Consider the following 17,380-nt stretch of genomic DNA (forward strand, 5'->3'; position numbering starts at 1 on the left):
AAACGGCTCCGCTCCGTACACCTCGTACACATGTGGTTCCGCTCCGTATACCTCGTACACATACGGCTCCGCTCCTTACACCTCATATACAAACGACTCTGCTCCGTACACACTCGGCTCCGCTCCATCCACCTCATGCACACACGGCTCCGCTTCATCCACCTCATATACAAACGGCTCCGCTCCGTACACCTCGTACACATGTGGTTCCGCTCCGTATACCTCGTACACACACGGCTCCTCCCCATACACCTCGTACACACACGGCTCCGCTCCGTACACCTCGTACACACACGGCTCCGCTCCGTACACCTCGTACACACACGGCTCCGCTCTGTACACCTCGTACACACACGGCTCCGCTCCGTACACCTCGTACACACACGGCTCCGCTCCGTACACCTCGTACACACACGGCTCCGCTCCGTACACCTCGTACACACACGGCTCCGCTCCGTACACCTCGTACACACACGGCTCCGCTCCGTATACCTCGTACACACACGGCTCCTCCCCATACACCTCGTACACACACGGCTCCGCTCCGTACACCTCGTACACACACGGCTCCGCTCCGTACACCTCGTACACACACGGCTCCGCTCTGTACACCTCGTACACACACGGCTCCGCTCCGTACACCTCGTACACACACGGCTCCGCTCCGTACACCTCGTACACACACGGCTCCGCTCCGTACACCTCGTACACACGGCTCCGCTCCGTACACCTCGTACACACACGGCTCTGCTACATCCACACTGTAAACCCCTCCTGACCCCACACATAAACTTCCCCTCATCCAGCACCATGACAACCAGCACAGCAGAGTCCTGCATACACTGAGGCCCCTGATCATGTGACCCCTGACTCCTCCCCTCCTGTGACCTCATCACAGGTCCTGTGCGCACAGAGCAGCCGTAGAAATCTCAGGCCACGGTGGTCTCCCCCAACTTCTGCTCTTCCTCCTTCTTTTCTTGCAGGGGCCGCAGTGGATTTCATCCTGGATCCATAGAGCCGAGTAGAGGAGCGATGTTCCTTCAGTCTGAGGGGAATTGATGGTGAGATTTGTCCAACGGCCACTGTACCGAGTAAATCCCACCAGGACTGTAGCAGGTAAAGACCCCAATATCCACCGGTGTCCCTTGTAATGGGGGAAAGTACCAAAGAAAAACCATCATATCCGGAGAAAGAGAAACCCCGTACATGGAGACATTGGCCTCAGATATCTCCTGTCCATACCTCCCAACCGTCCCGATTTCAGCGTGACAGTCCCGCTTTGGCACCGGGGTCCCGCTGTCCCGCTTCGGGCATTTAAAATCCCGAATTTGCGGCCGCCGGTGAAGCCCCGCCCACTTCCGGGACGTAGAGAGAGCCCGATTAGTACCCGCTGTTCGTTCCGTTCCCTGGGACTGCGTTGTAGCCACGCCCCCTTGAGTTGCCTCACCGCCCGCCTCCGGCTTCCTCCTCAACTATAGACGTGGGCGGACTCTGAGGACAGAGCGGCAGCACCCGGACTGGTTTCTGGCACGGGGGCAGAGTTGTGAGACACTCCGTGTCTGTGTGACCGCGGGAGCAGCGAGCGGATCTCCAGACTGTAAGTGAATGTATGTGTCTCTCCCCCTCTCCATGCAGCGCTGCCCTGCTGCGGTTACAGCAGAGACTCTGACAGCATAGGAGGACTGACAAACTAAACTTTGTCTCCCCATGGTGCGCGCACCCCGCTCCCACTCTCCCCCTGGTACCCATCCATCGGATTCTCCACCAACCTGGTGCAGCACCCCTTACATTCTATGGGGGCTGCCACCTGCCTGCGTTACATTCTATGGGGGCTGCCACCTGCCTGCGTTACATTCTATGGGGGCTGCCACCTGCCTGCGTTACATTCTATGGGGGCTGCCACCTGCCTGCGTTACATTCTATGGGGGCTGTGCAGCATTATATTCTATGGGGCTGTGCTGTATTACATTCTATGGGGACTGAGCTGTAATGCTGGATACAACAGTCAGCGGCGCAGCTGGATGACACCATTCAGCGCCGTGGGAGTGGAAGCTGCCGGCTGCTGCGAGGGAGCGCGGTGAAAGGTGTTTGTGTGTACTGATGGAGAAGGCAATGATGGGGGTGGGGTAACCATGTGTGGCCATTATACTGCACCCAGCATTGTGTGGGGCCATTATACTGTACCCAGCATTGTGTGGCCATTATACTATACCCAGCATCGTGTGGGGCCATTATACTGTACAAAGCATCATGTGGCGCCATTATACTGTATGGACCATCACGTGGGGCAAGTATACTGTACGCAGCATCATGTGGGGCCATTATACAGTATGGAGCATAATGTGGCCAATGGCCATTGTACAGTATGGAGCGTCGTGTGTGGCCATATTTTTTTGTTCATAATTATTGTTAACGAAACATTGTGATCAGAAGTGCTAAATGGGTGTGGTTGGGGCGTGGCTAGTTGTGAAATGGGTGTGGCCTAAAATTTGCCCCTCTTTCCCTTCCCCTAAAGTTGGGAGGTATGCCTGTCTTGTTCTTACCAACAATCTACTATATAATTGCCTAAGGGTCACTTCCATCTTTCTGTCCTTCTGTCACGGTTATTCGTTCGCTGATTGGTCTCGCCAGCTGCCTGTCATGGCTGCCGTGACCAATCAGCGACGCGCACAGTGCAGAAAAAAATGGCCGCTCCTTACTCCCCGCACTCACTGCCCGGCGCCCGCATACACTGCTCACACAGGGTTAATGCCGGCGGTAACGGACCGCGTTATGTCCGTTACCGCGACTATTAACCCTGTGTGTCCTCAACTTTGTACTATTGACGCTGCCTATGCGGCATCAATAGTATAAAATGTAATGTTAAAAATAATAAATAAAAAAAACCTGCTATACTCACCCTCTGTAGTCCGCTGAGCCGCTCGCGTCACCTGCCATCTTCCGTTGCAGCTTGCGGTGGCAAAGATGGTATGGCAGCAGGACCTGCCATGACGTCACGGTCATGTGACCGTGACGTCATCACAGGTCCTGCGCTGAGACCAACCCTGGGACCGGAAGCTGCCATGGACTACAAGGAGCCCTCAGAAAGGTGAGTATATGTTTCTTTTTTATTTTTTAACCTGTGACAAACGTGACTGGGCAATATACTACGTGACTGGGCAATATACTATGTGGCTGGGCAATATACTCCGTGGCTGGGCAATATACTACGTGGACATACATATTCTAGAATACCCGATGCGTTAGAATCGGGCCACCATCTAGTCTCTAATAAAAGCCTCAGAAGATTCCAGTGCGGGGAAGACGGGAAACCTCCATATAGAGGCCGGTGGGGATGGAGTCAGTGACCGACTCTGGACAGATCTGTTCCTAGAGCCGCAGTAGGAGATGGAGATGTCGTCCTCATCATGGAGTCGTTATTTCTCCTGTCCCGTGTAATGAATATCTCCTGCAGTATTACTAATGCCGATTCCAGGGCCGGGAAATGAGGCGAGAATTAGCGTTATGGAAGATGAGTCTATGAGGAACGTATTCAGCTGCCGACTCCGAGGGAGAAACTGCTTGTTGTCTGTGGCCGAAATATATAGGTTTTATTAGTAGATGGAAAGAAGGAAACTAAATACTGTAAAATAATAAATCTACTCATATGTTTCCCTTATTATCTCCAGTAATTGTATTATTACACAGGATTCTTATGATGTTACATCGGCTCATCTTCTCATTCAGGTCTCTACAATATCGGATCCTCTCAGTGAAGATCTTCTATAGAAGAGAATTTTCCTGATTTACCCATCAAGGATGGATATGGACAGAGACAAGATGGCGGAGAGGATATTACACCTCACCCTAGAGATCCTCTTCCGGCTTACTGGAGAGGTGAGAGATTCTGATGACGTCACATTACACCATTCTTATCTATGGGAATAACAGATGGACAGAACTGGAGAGGTGAGGACTCTGGAAATGTCTGTAGTGAGATTTATTAATGTGTCTCTCCATATCCAGGATTACACAGTAGTGAAGAAGACCTCTAGTGAGCGCTGTCAGGACCCTGTGTCTGAGGGATGGGGAAGACCCCTGAGCCCAATCACGGGGCCTCCACCTCACCCCCTGATACATGAGGACATCAATGACCAGAAGATCCTAGAACTCACCTACAAGATGACTGAGCTGCTGACTGGAGAGGTGACACTGCTGGGAATGCTGGGACATTATACAGTAACACTATGAAGGGAACGGGGGGATGACGGTATCATTGTATGTGTCAGGTTCCTATAAGGTGTCAGGATGTTGCCGTCTATTTCTCCATGGAGGAGTGGGAGTATTTAGAAGGACACAAAGATCTGTACAAGGACGTCATGATGGAGGTTCCCCAGCCCCTCACATCACCAGGTAATAGACAGGACTAATTACACACGGCCTATAATTATCTGTATCTAAAGAATGAATTCAGTCCCTGTATGTGTTTCCTCCAGATCTATCCAGTAGGAGGACAACACCAGAGAGATGTCCCCGTCCTCTTCTTCCACAGGACTGTAAACAAGAAGATCTCAATGTTCCTCAGGATCATCAGGTAGATGGAGAGAAGGTGTCATGAGATCTCCCTTAGGCGAGTTTCACACTTCCGTTTATTTCCGATCCCGGAAAAACCAATACCGGAGATATCAGTGTCCGTGTGTGTAATACTTGCGGCACACGTGTGGCAACCATGTACCGCCTCATTACCACACAGACGGCTGCCTGGGAAGAAGCGCTACTGTAAGCGCTGTTTCCTCAGTGGCGGGTGCTGAAGACGGCTCTCATCGTTCTCCCCTGGTCTGCCGGCGATCATCAGGAGCAGAAGAGAATGATGAGTTATATTAAAGTCTGAGCGATGACAGCAGGTGGGGGCTTTTGGGACTCTTACTCCCATCATCCGACACTTGCTGCTGCTAATAACAGTGACAGAAGGAGCGGATGATCGGGGTATTCCTCAGCCGCCACTTGCGATATAATTAAATAAATTAATCAAAAACCCGGTGTGGGTTCCCGCCTATTTTCTTGAACCAACCTGGCAAATATCACAGCTGGGAGCTGCAACCCTCAGCTGTCAGCAAGGCTGGTTATCAAGAATAGAGGGTGTGAAGATCTGAGGATGTGGGTTATAAAAATCACCTAGGCAGGTTAACGATGCAACTAATTTTTTTATTCCATACATCCATGGTTGTACAACAAATCCAGGTGGATGGCCAACATACAATGTCCACAGTCCACAAGTTCCCAATCTGAGATCGGTGGTTCCACTGGCTCCATACCAGGCGATGCCCACTGTCTCCCAACTTTTGGTTTGGCCCGCAGATTTTGTACCTCCAGCTGGTATAGTGTGCAGTCACAGCCTATGTTCCTCCAGACGATGGCTATCCCGACCGTAGCTCATGGATACCCCTCCAGCCATCAATCTCCAAAGCTCCATAGATCATCCATCCATTCCAGCTTGGATCCTCTTCCATCGAAATCCCTCCAACAACTGCCTGATTCAACCCGATGTCTTTTTCTCCCGCCCCCTTAAGCATTTTCCTTTAGCTCACAGAACAAGGCATATTCCATCAGCTGGGACTGTATGTGAGACCTCCTGTGGTGATGGCTCCCCTGAGTCTACTATCCCCAACCACACAATGGGCCTAGGTTTGGGAGTACAATGGGAGCGAGACCTTGATACAAATGAGATTGATAGAGTCTGTCCTTACGGTACCGTTACACAAAACGACTTACCAACGATCACGACCAGTGATACGACCTGGCCGTGATCGTTGGTAAGTCGTTGTGTGGTCGCTGGGGAGCTGTCACACAGACAGCTCTCCAGCGACCAACGATGCCGAAGTCCCCAGGTAATCAGGGTAAACATCGGGTTGCTAAGCGCAGGGCCGCGCTTAGTAAACCGATGTTTACCCTGGTTACCACCGTAAATGTAAAAAAACCAAACAGTACATACTTACATTCCGGTGTCCGTCAGGTCCCTAGCCGTCTGCTTCCCGCACTGACATGCTATGTTTGTTTTTAAATACTTTAATAAATAATTGTAAAAACACGGCATGGGGTCCCCCGCATTTTTGGCAACCTACCTCGCTAAAGCTCACAGCTGGGGGCTGGTATTCTCATGCTGGTAAGGGGTCATTGCTTTTGGCCCCCCTCCAGCCTAAAAACAGCAGGCCACAGCTGCCCAGAAAAGGCGTATCTATTAGATGCGCCAATTCTGGTGCTTTGCCCGGGTCTTCCCACTTGCCCTGTAGCAGTGGCAATTGGGGCTAATATTTGTGGGGTTGATGTCACCTTTATATTGTCAGGTGACATCAAGCCCATGGCTTAGTAATGGAGAAGTGTCTATAAGACTCCTATCCATTACTAATCCTATATAGTACAGTATGTAAATAAAGACACAGCCAGAATAAAATCCTTTAATGGAAAAAAATGACACAGATTCCTTTATTAATCTTTTTTTTTTTTTTTTTTTTTAACTCAAATACATTTTTATTAAGAATAACATTACAATTTACATGTTACATTCTTGTCATCAATACAAAGTTTTCCCCCAAAACAACCCACCCCCATTCCCAACTTATTCCGCCCCCTCCCTATAAGACAGCCCACCTCTTTTTATAGCTCGACCATCAAAACTATAGAATGACTATCATCTCATTTAGGACTGCAAGCCTCATGTTGTGTTTTCACCAATTCAGGACCGTGACTCACCCGTCCTCTATAGCGAACCTATCCCATGGCAAGCCACGAAGACCACAATTTATCACACGTTTCTATTTTCCCTCTTTTCTTATAAAACCCCTTTTCCAATATTGGCTCTGTTTCACATATTGGAGGAATTCTCTTCTTGGAGGCGGTTCGTCCTTAATCCAATTTCGTGCTATTACCTTCCGGGCCATATACAGCAATCTGGCAATAGCTATCTTCAGGTTGTTATCCACTCCAATCTCATCCACGTGTCCCAGCAAGCACACCATAGGGTCCCTTGGCACCATGCATCTGTACGCTCCTTCCACACGACTCAAAACCACCAACGAAAAGCAGCCAGTCTCGTACACGTCCACATCATATGAAATATATCAGCATTTGTAGACTTACACCTCGGGCACTCAGAATCAGCACGCTGTCCTGCCTTATACAATACCTCCGGAGACTTGTAAACTCTGTGTATTACATAAAGCTGTGGCAGCCTATACGGTTCGCTCAGCGACAGCCGTGGGACCCACTCCAGCACTGACTCCCAAGTTTCATTCTCCATTGGGCCCAAATCCCTCTCCCACTTAGCTCTCGCCGTTATCGGAAACCTCAAAAGCTAAGTATGCAGCAAGTCTTTATAAAGAGTGGAAATAACTCCCCTAGTAGTCCCTTCACCACACACATACTCCTACACTATATCCCTTTGAATTCTGATGCCTCCGTCCCTATTCTGAGCTCCAAATGCGTGTCTCATCCGCAAATACTGATATTCCCCCGCAGGCCCGAGATCGAACTCCACCTGCAATTGGGAAAAGGATTTCAACTCCCTCTTCTCAATTATCTGATACACGTAGTGAATTCCCTTGGCCTGCCATGCTGGTAACACCCCCAGTGCCACAAACTCCGGTAAATTATTATTATGCCATAATGGGGAGAATCTGGTCAGCCCCGTAATCCCACGTATATGTTTCGGTCTACCCCACAGCTTACATATCAATAATATAGTTGGATACAATTTCCCCAAAGCCCCCAGGGATCCATCCTCCAGACACTGTATTACTGGCCTTCTTTTTGTCACCTTTTCCATCAATTGCTGTACCGTACTGGACGACCCCTCATGCGCCCAGCCCTTTAAATGCTGACTTTGGGCTGCAAGAAAATATACTTCAGGGTTGGCAGTGCCAAGCCACCATCTTGCTTGGGTCGCTGAAGCTTCTCCAGTCTGATACGTGGATGATGTCTCCCCCATAACAAATACCTGAACAGGGAGTTAATCTGCCTAAATTTCCCTCGCGGTATCCAAACTGGCGCGTTATAAAGAACATATAGAATTTTCGGCATCAAAATCATTTTGATGAGATTCACCCTGCCCACCACAGATAAATGCAACTTAATCCAGGCATCCACTTTTGCCTTAAGAACGCCTAAGATCGGAGTCAGATTCCTATGTATGTAGTCCGTAACAGGCATAGAGATCCATATCCCCAAGTATTTAAATTGACTTACCACCTTAAGTCGCCCATTCTCTGGAAGCTCACTCCCATCCTCCCCCACGTCATCATCTCTAAACAGAATCGACTTACTCCAATTTATCGTCAGCCCCAACAATGACCCAAATCTTTCAATAAGCCCAATGGGCCCCCGAAGGAAGCGACCAGGTCAGCCAGAAACAGTAGAATATCGTCCGCGTACAGCGCCACCTTCTCTTCAGTTATCCCATATTTAAACCCAGACACCTCGTCAGACTGTCGAAGTTTAGCAGCCAATGGTTCCACAGCCAGAGCAAACAAAAGAGGAGAGAGCGGACACCCCTGCCTTGTCCCTCTAGCTAATTGTATAGTCCGCGATAACGCCCCATTCACCCTGACTCTAGCCACCGGCTGCGAGTACAGCAGCTGAATCCAGGACACAAACTGCGAGCCAAACCCCATACACTGCAACACCTGCCAGAGATATCCCCATTCCACACTGTCGAATGCCTTATGGGCATCTAAGGATGCAATAACTCTGGCCACAGTTGTCGGACCTAAGCTGCAGATTCATAAACAGCCTCCGTAGGTTGACCGCCGTGGATCTATCAGGCATAAAGCCTGATTGGTCTGGGTGCACCAGGTTGGAGATGACACTCGTCAACCGCGTCGCCAACACCTTGGCCAGAAGCTTGACATCCATAGTGAGCAAGGAGATTGGCCGGTACGACTCAGGTTGCCCCAAGTATTTCCTTTCCTTAGGAATCACCGCTATTATGGCTTCTCTCATGGATGCTGGCAGATACCCTCTACTCTTAGCCTCATCTAGGACCGCCTTTAATCTGGGAAATAGCACCTCCCCAATATTTTTATAGATATCAGCGGGAAACTCATCCACTCCAGGCGCCTTCCCATTAGCCATGGACTGTAATGCCCGACGCAGTTCCTCCTCTGTGACGGGAGCCTCCAAGCCCTCTCTATTTGCGTCACTCAACCTCGGGAGCTCCAGTCCCTCAAGGAACGCCACTGTCTCCCGCCAACTCGTCTACCCGAGAGGTATATAGGTCCGCGTAAAAGTCCGCAAAGACCTCAAAAATCTCCGAATTTTCAGAGACACTCGTACCACTCCCGGAAACCAGAGAATGGACAAACGAAGTACTCCTCTGGGCAGAAGCCACCAGCGACAGCATGTGACCGACCGTCTCACCCTCCTGATAGTAAGCCAGCTTCAGAAATTCCCGCTTTCTTTCAGCCTTCCCCAACAAAATTTTCTCCAGGTGACTTTGAGCTGCCTTTAATCTGTTCCCAGCTTTAGGAGTACCCATTATTACCATCTCATCCTCCGCTACCCTTAGCCCATCAATCGCTGCCTTCTCTGCCTCTCTCGTCTTCCGCTTACATCTACTAATGTCTCTAAACAACAGCCCTCTTAAGTACACCTTCATGGCTTCCCATACCGTAAGAGCATCTACACTCCCATCATTCAGCACAAAAGTTCCGCCAACTCCTGTTTTATCTTATCTAAATCTATACTGTGCAGCCAGTTAGGGTGAATTTTCCACTCTCTCCTGTTCTCAGCCTGTTTCCCCATCAGTCGGAACTCCACCTCAATTGGACTATGGTCCGAGAGGGCCCTAGGTAAATATCGCACATCCCCTACCATCGTGTCCAACAGACGATTGCCTAGTGCCAGATCAATTCTGGATAGAGTACTATGAGCCGGTGAATAACATGAATACCCCCTTTCCCCAACATGTCTAACTCGCCATAGGTCAGTCATACCAACTTCGTGAATATAAGTCCCAAACGTAGAAATGTGTCCCACTGTCCTATTCTGGGAGTTTTTATTTTTAAAAGTCATCACATATATTATTAAGATCACCAATGATTAGAAATGGTATCGATCCCCAGCGTTCCACCCGTTCCAACACCTCTCTAATTTTCTTACTTGAGTATGGGGGTGGAATATACATTGCCGCTATACACATCCACACTCCGTGTAATAAACTTAGTGATAAGTGCAGTGGAGATCATTATCATGGGTCAGAAAAGAGGCCGAGAGACAACAGGTTAAGAGTTCAAGAATATTTATGATGGTATGCAGGTAAACAGCTATGACGTAGCAGAAAGAGCTGGATAGGCAGTAAGCACGTGTGCAGACCGTGGAAGTCCAAGTATGTCAGGTCCAGAGACCTGGAGACCAGACCAGGCCTCCTAGCAGGGAGCAGTCCAGCAGCAGAGATGAGTGCAGCGCAGATCCAGGGAAACAAGTCTTACAACGAAGAGACGTAGATCCGGAGACAGACGGGGTATCCCAAAGTAACGAAGAAAACAGCAAGATAGCAGTTCTTCCAGCTTGATCACAAGTCAGGAACAAGATACTCAAGCAATGAGTAATATTCAGAGCTCCCTTATATACACCACAGACAGGAACAGGAAAAGTCTGACAGGAAGCAAGATGGCCCCCGTGAGGCCAGTGACTCCATCTTAGGTAAGGTCAAAAGTAACTGAACTGAGGGCAACAGCAGACAGAAACAGATGTACAGTCCAAGTCTTTACATTCCGTGTATTTTACATTGCACCACCACATACTGACCATCCTCCTCCACCTGTACTATCACCTCTTCATACTGCACTCCCACAGGTACCAACACCGACACACCCCTAGAATACGTAGAGAAAGTAGAATGGTATGCCCTCTGTATCCAGCGCCTATTTAATACATCCACCTCCCGCACTAAGTGCGTCTCCAGCAGACATATCATTGAGACTCTCTGTTCTCAAACATACTGCAGACTCGCTGCCCGCCGAGACTTATCCGCAAGGCCTCTCACGTCCCAACTCAATATTTTAATGTGGCCCCCCATCATGTGACTCATCATCCTTCATAGTATCCTCATTCCCAAGTATGAGCTGTCTAATCCCTCCCACCCCCCCTGCCAACCCCCAACTTGCCCCCCTAACCCACCCAATACTACACATTCTACCTCTTATCAAGAGTGGGGCTCCACCGCCCATTGCGAACACTCTCCCTTGCTTTGCCCTCTCCACTCGCCTCCCGCTGCCGTGACGATCAGAATTTCCCACATGTTGTTTTTTTAAAAAAAAAAAACACAACAGAACATTCCAACTTATGTAAACATGTAGAGAAACTACAAAACAAACTTGCAGTACCCCGCGCAACCCTCTTCCCCTATATTTATTAACCGTTACTGCCCCCTCCGGCCAATCGTTCAATATGGCCCAGCTCAGCCCTCAACAGTTGCTCATCCCTTTAGCAATTATGCTATTAAACGCAGATCCCTCCTCCAGCGACAGTGAAATAACTCCCATCCAGATCTCCCCGACATGTCAATCGCCTTTTTCCTTAAGTTGTTTAGCATTAGTATCAATCCACTGGGTAGCGTCCTCTGGAGTCAGGAAAAAATGGGTTTTATCAAAAGCCACCACTCTCAACTTTGCAGGAAACAGCATAGAGTATTGCACTCCCAGCTCCCTCAGTCGTCTCTTGACCCCAGTGAACTTCATTCTCTGTTTCTGAACCCCAGCAGAATAATCTGGGTAAATAGCAATCTTTTGACCTCCATTTCTCTAGCCTTTCTGAGGATAATGCCTCTGTCCCTGTAATTCAGTATTTTGGCAAGCATGGTACGGGGATTCGCTCCTGGGGCAGGGGGCTGCGGTGGGACCCTATGAGCTCTCTCAACAGCAAAAACTTTTGTCAGCACTGTGCCCCCAATTTTCTCCATCAGCTAGCTTTCAATAAACTCTGTGGGGTTTCTCCCCTCAGTTTTTTCTGACAGACCCACTATACGTATTTTATTCCTTCTGGATCTGTTTTCCAGATCCTCATTTTTGGCAGCGAGCTCTGATATTGCTTGGGCGAACTTTTTCTCCGCTTTTTGCAGTTTTACTATATGGTCTTCTTCTGTGCTCACCCTCTCTTCCACCACTCCCATACGTCTGTCTATCTTTTGCAGGGCTGCATTTATCTGTGCTGTTTCCTCTTTTACCTCCTGCATCTGAAGGGTCAGAGTATTTAGGGACTACTTGCATGAGGAGACCAACGCAAAAACATCCCTGAGGGTCCGCTCATCTTCCTGTATCAAATCTTCAGGTCCCCCTTTTGCCCACGCCATGCTTTCACCCTCCCCTTCTGTACCTCATGCTTTGCAGCCAGGACCGCATCCTCCTCCTCCATACCCACTACAGCTCCGGTTCCTTTCTCTGCCCCCTCCGCAGCATCCACTCTGGCATCCTGCTGCTGAAGCTTCGCTGCCACCTCCCTACGCCTCTGACATGCGGTTTTCTCCTTGTCAGCATCTTCTCTGGCATCGGCGCCATCTTGGCTGGCTCCTGCATCGCCAGCACCCACGTCCTTCTGCCACCACCTGGTCATTGCCTCCAATGCCGGGTCCAGCGCTCAGCTCCGCTTTGCTCCCCTGACCCTCAGCCAGCCGGTATGTGGCAAAAAAATCCGGTCAGCAGCGTCTGCACAGGATAATTAGCCCTTTAGCAGCGGGAGCGCTCTTCTATGCTTCCGCTCACATGGCCAGCTAGGACACGCCCCCTCCTTTATTAATCTCAATTAAACCATAGTTACTGCATCGTCTAATTCCACCGAAGCCCGATCTATAATAAAAGTAAAATAGAAAAACAACGGTATACCATACCTGTCCCTCGTTCTGTCCCACGCTGTAATCCATGTCTGGGGGCTAAATAGTTTTCAAGCTGGACGGTGCCAAGATGCGACCGTCCCGGCTGAAAACCACTGGTGAATGAGCTGCTGCAAGCGCAGCCTCAGTGACAAGCGGTGAAATCACTAGTATTTTCCCACGGTACTGAGGTTACCACAGTATAGCCTGGCCTTGATTATGTTACCGCTGGTAAATGATGCTGCGCTCTCATTAGCTCATTCACCAGTGTTTCTCGGCCTGGACGGTCGCATCTTGGCACGTCCAGGTTGAAAACTAATTATCCCTCAGACATGGATTACGGGGTGGAACAGAATAACAGACAGGTATCGTATATTGTTGTTTTGTTATTTTATTTTTATTACAGGAGATCGAGGGCTTCGGTGGAATTAGGCGAGGTCGTAAGTATGGTTTAATTGAGAATATTAAAGGAGTCTGTCATTTTTTAAATTAAAGGACTTTATTCTGGCTGTGTCTTTATTTACCATATACAGTGGGGCAAAAAAGTATTTAGTCAGTCAGCAATAGTGCAAGTTCCACCACTTAAAAAGATGAGAGGCGTCTGTAATTTACATCATAAGTAGACCTCAACTATGGGAGACAAACTGAGAAAAAAAAATCCAGAAAATCACATTGTCTGTTTTTTTATCATTTAATTTGCATATTATGGTGGAAAATAAGTATTTGGTCAGAAACAAAATTTCATCTCAATACTTTGTAATAAATCCTTTGTTGGCAATGACAGAGGTCAAACGTTTTCTGTAAGTCTTCACAAGGTTGCCACACACTGTTGTTGGTATGTTGGCCCATTCCTCCATGCAGATCTCCTCTAGAGCAGTGATGTTTTGGGCCTGTCATTGGGCAACATGGACTTTCAACTCCCTCCAAAGGTTTTCTATAGGGTTGAGATCTGGAGACTGGCTAGGCCACTCCAGGACCTTGAAATGCTTCTTACGAAGCCACTCCTTCTTTGCCCTGGCGGTGTGCTTTGGATCATTGTCATGTTGAAAGACCCAGCCACGTTTCAACTTCAATGCCCTTGCTGATGGAAGGAGGTTTGCACTCAAAATCTCACGATACATGGCCCCATTCATTCTTTCATGTACCCGGATCAGTCGTCCTGGCCCCTTTGCAGAGAAACAGCCCCAAAGCATGATGTTTCCACCACCATGCTTTACAGTAGGTATGGTGTTTGACGGATGCAACTCAGTATTCTTTTTCCTCCAAACACGACAAGTTGTGTTTCTCCCAAACATTTCCAGTTTGGTTTCATCAGACCATAGGACATTCTCCCAAAACTCCTCTGGATCATCCAAATGCTCTCTAGCAAACTTCAGACTGGCCCGGACATGTACTGGCTTAAGCAGTGGGACACGTCTGGCACTGCAGGATCTGAGTCCATGGTGGCGTAGTGTGTTACTTATGGTAGGCCTTGTTACATTGGTCCCAGCTCTCTGCAGTTCATTCACTAGGTCCCCCCGCGTGGTTCTGGGATTTTTGCTCACCGTTCTTGTGATCATTCTGACCCCACGGGGTGGGATTTTGCGTGGAGCCCCAGATCGAGGGAGATTATCAGTGGTCTTGTATGTCTTCCATTTTCTAATTATTGCTCCCACTGTTGATTTCTTCTTTCCAAGCTGGTTGGCTATTGCAGATTCAGTCTTCCCAGCCTGGTGCAGGGCTACAATTTTGTTTCTGGTGTCCTTTGACAGCTCTTTGGTCTTCACCATAGTGGAGTTTGGAGTCAGACTGTTTGAGGGTGTGCACAGGTGTCTTTTTATACTGATAACAAGTTTAAACAGGTGCCATTACTACAGGTAATGAGTGGAGGAAAGAGGAGACTCTTAAAGAAGAAGTTACAGGTCTGTGAGAGCCAGAAATCTTGATTGTTTGTTTCTGACCAAATACTTATTTTCCACCATAATATGCAAATAAAATGATAAAAAAACAATGTGATTTTCTGGATTTTTTTTACTCAGTTTGTCTCCCATAGTTGAGGTCTACCTATGATGTAAATTACAGACGCCTCTCATCTTTTTAAGTGGTGGAACTTGCACTATTGCTGACTGACTAAATACTTTTTTGCCCCACTGTAACTATAGGATTAGTAATGGAGAGATGTCTTTTTATATAAATAAAAATTATTATTATTATTATTATTAGACACTTCTCAATTACTATGCTGTGGGCTTGATGTCACCTGACAATACAAAGATGAAATCAACCCCACAAATATTAACCCCACTTGCTACCGCTACAGGGCAAGTGGGAGGAGTTGGGCAAAGCGCCAAAATTGGCGCATCTAATAGATGCACCTTTTCTAGGCAGCTGCAGGCTGCTGATTTTAGGCTGGGGGGTCAATATCCATGACTCCTTAACAGCCTGAGAAAACCAGCCCCAAGTTGTGAGCTTTAGCAAGGCTGGTTGTCAAAAATAGGGGGGACTCCACACCATTTTTTAAAATTATATATTTAAATAATTTTAAAAAATAGCGTGGGTACCCCTCTATTCTTGATAGCCTACCTTGCTGAAGCTGACAGCTGAGGGTTGCAGCCCCCAGCTGTGAGGTTTTCCTGGTTGGTTCAAGAAAATAGGGGGGAACCCACACTGGGGTTTTCATTCATTTATTTTGATATATTGCAGGCGGCGGGTGATGAATACCCTGATCATCCGCTCCTGCTGTCACTGTTATTAGCAGCGCTGACCGCCGGCAGAGCAGGGGAGAATGATGAGAGCCGTCTTCAGCACCTGCCGCCGGTAAACAGCTCTTACTGTAGCTCTTCTTTCACGGTGCTGATGCGTGTCGCACGGAGGACATCAATGTGTGTTCTCCATGTGCACGTGTGCAGTACGTTTTGCCGTCCGTGCTGACGGTAAAAAACGGACATGACTACGTGCGGAACACGCGGTCCATGGAAACACACTGACATGTGCACAGACCCATTCATTTGAATGGGTGTACATGTGTACGTGTCTCCGGTACGTGTGAAAACTGTCACCACACATACCGGAGACATGAACGTGTGTGAGAGGTTTTATGATGTTGTGGTAGTTCACTCACGTGGTGGCACACTGAGGTAGGAAAAATGGGAACACCGTCTCTTTAAATCATCGTTGATGTATTGTAAGGCAGCATAAACCAACTTGTGGGGAAAACAAACTCCGCCTTCTTGGCTAAAACAGGAACGAAACGATAAAAGAAAATAAAATGCTGCAGCACAGTCCGTATGTTGCGTGTGGCCCCCGCTCTGGAGCAGGACAGGTTCAGTCTCTACTCGAGGAGCCACAAAGCCTCTGGAGTCCTCTCTCCAGGCTAGCTGAACCCAGACTGCCTGTAGAGCTCGGTTATTTCACCCCAAGCCTGTAACTTCCCCATCATGTGATTGATCACATGATCATGTCCTCATGCAGGTCCTGGCAGGTCTGCCGGGGGAGATAAAGTGGACCTTCTCCCACCTGCTCTGTGAAGGTCCACATAAAACCAGCCCTGTTTATGCAACTTAACCCTCACAACACGTAGTGTGCTGGAGAAAAATGCTCTGGTTTCACATCACTGACGCCGTTAAGCGCAGTGACACATATCTCCCCTCTATCACCTTACCAGTGACTGTCACAATGTGTAGACGGCTGTGAAGGTCTTGTGCTCAGTGTTGCTTTATCCACCAGTATTATATGTTTTATACTTGTGTAATGAGAACGGTGGAGATGGCAGGATTAGAGCTGATCATAGATGGGACTTCTCCATCTGTCTGTGACTTTTACAATATTTGTTTCAGGGTGGAGATCTGACCCATATTAATACTACAGAGACGTATGTGAGGGGTGATGAGTGGTGTAAAGAGGAGATTCCTACATATGACTACCCAGGTGAGTAGTGACCACTAAATGCAGGGAAGTCACAGATTCTTCTCAGTCTCCGGCTGTGGCTACTTTATCGGTGGTGGGGTCCAACGTATCACAATCGTGTGATCACCATTTTGCCTCTAGACCACAACATTCTCCTCCATCCAAAACTGTCCAAGTGGCTTTGGGCATTGAAAGCCCTTTTCTATGGAACGTACAACCTGGAGGATCCAACTACCCCCTGAGATTAGAAGACTCTGACCGTTACCTGCCCAGATCCGTAAACTACAAAGGCAAATGGCAGCGTACGTAGAATGTGCTGACAAGTTAGAAAAATATTATGATGAGCCTTTTAGAGAAAATGGAGGGTAATGATGCTGTTGGCTTCCAAAATCCCTGATGTGGGAAGAAGGAAAAAAATCAGGGCTTAGAAAAGCGCTGCCAAGTGCTGAGCCATAAAGTTGGGCATCAAAACAAATGAACGTTAAAAAAACAACAACAAACTTTTCATTTTAATATTCTACCCATTTCCGATGTGAACCAGCTCCTTCCTCAGGCATATACAAATGATACATTGTGGAGGTTTTACATCCTCCAGAACGGCGTCACTGATCCAGTTGCTTAATTCATTAATTAAACCGCGCCATGGTGCAGTTTTTT

General features: G+C 48.2%; 1 protein-coding gene across 2 annotated transcripts in view; it reads left to right on the plus strand.

The window, feature by feature from the left end:
• The first annotated feature begins 907 nt into the window (after positions 1-907).
• The window catches only part of LOC143766684 (uncharacterized), a 37,947-nt gene continuing 21,474 nt past the window's right edge, over positions 908-17,380 (plus strand). The window contains exons 1-6 of one of the 2 annotated variants that reach the window (XM_077254539.1): positions 908-1,061; positions 3,727-3,876; positions 4,006-4,185; positions 4,269-4,392; positions 4,476-4,573; positions 16,654-16,744. In XM_077254539.1, coding sequence (XP_077110654.1) covers positions 3,799-3,876; positions 4,006-4,185; positions 4,269-4,392; positions 4,476-4,573; positions 16,654-16,744 — 571 coding nt within the window. In that variant the 5' untranslated portion in view covers positions 908-1,061; positions 3,727-3,798. Of the gene's footprint in view, positions 1,117-3,726; positions 3,877-4,005; positions 4,186-4,268; positions 4,393-4,475; positions 4,574-16,653; positions 16,745-17,380 lie in introns of both variants that reach the window. The other variant, XM_077254537.1, reaches the window with a different exon arrangement.

This window comes from Ranitomeya variabilis, chromosome 4 (assembly GCF_051348905.1).
Source record: "Ranitomeya variabilis isolate aRanVar5 chromosome 4, aRanVar5.hap1, whole genome shotgun sequence".
NCBI classification, from domain to species: domain Eukaryota; kingdom Metazoa; phylum Chordata; class Amphibia; order Anura; family Dendrobatidae; genus Ranitomeya; species Ranitomeya variabilis.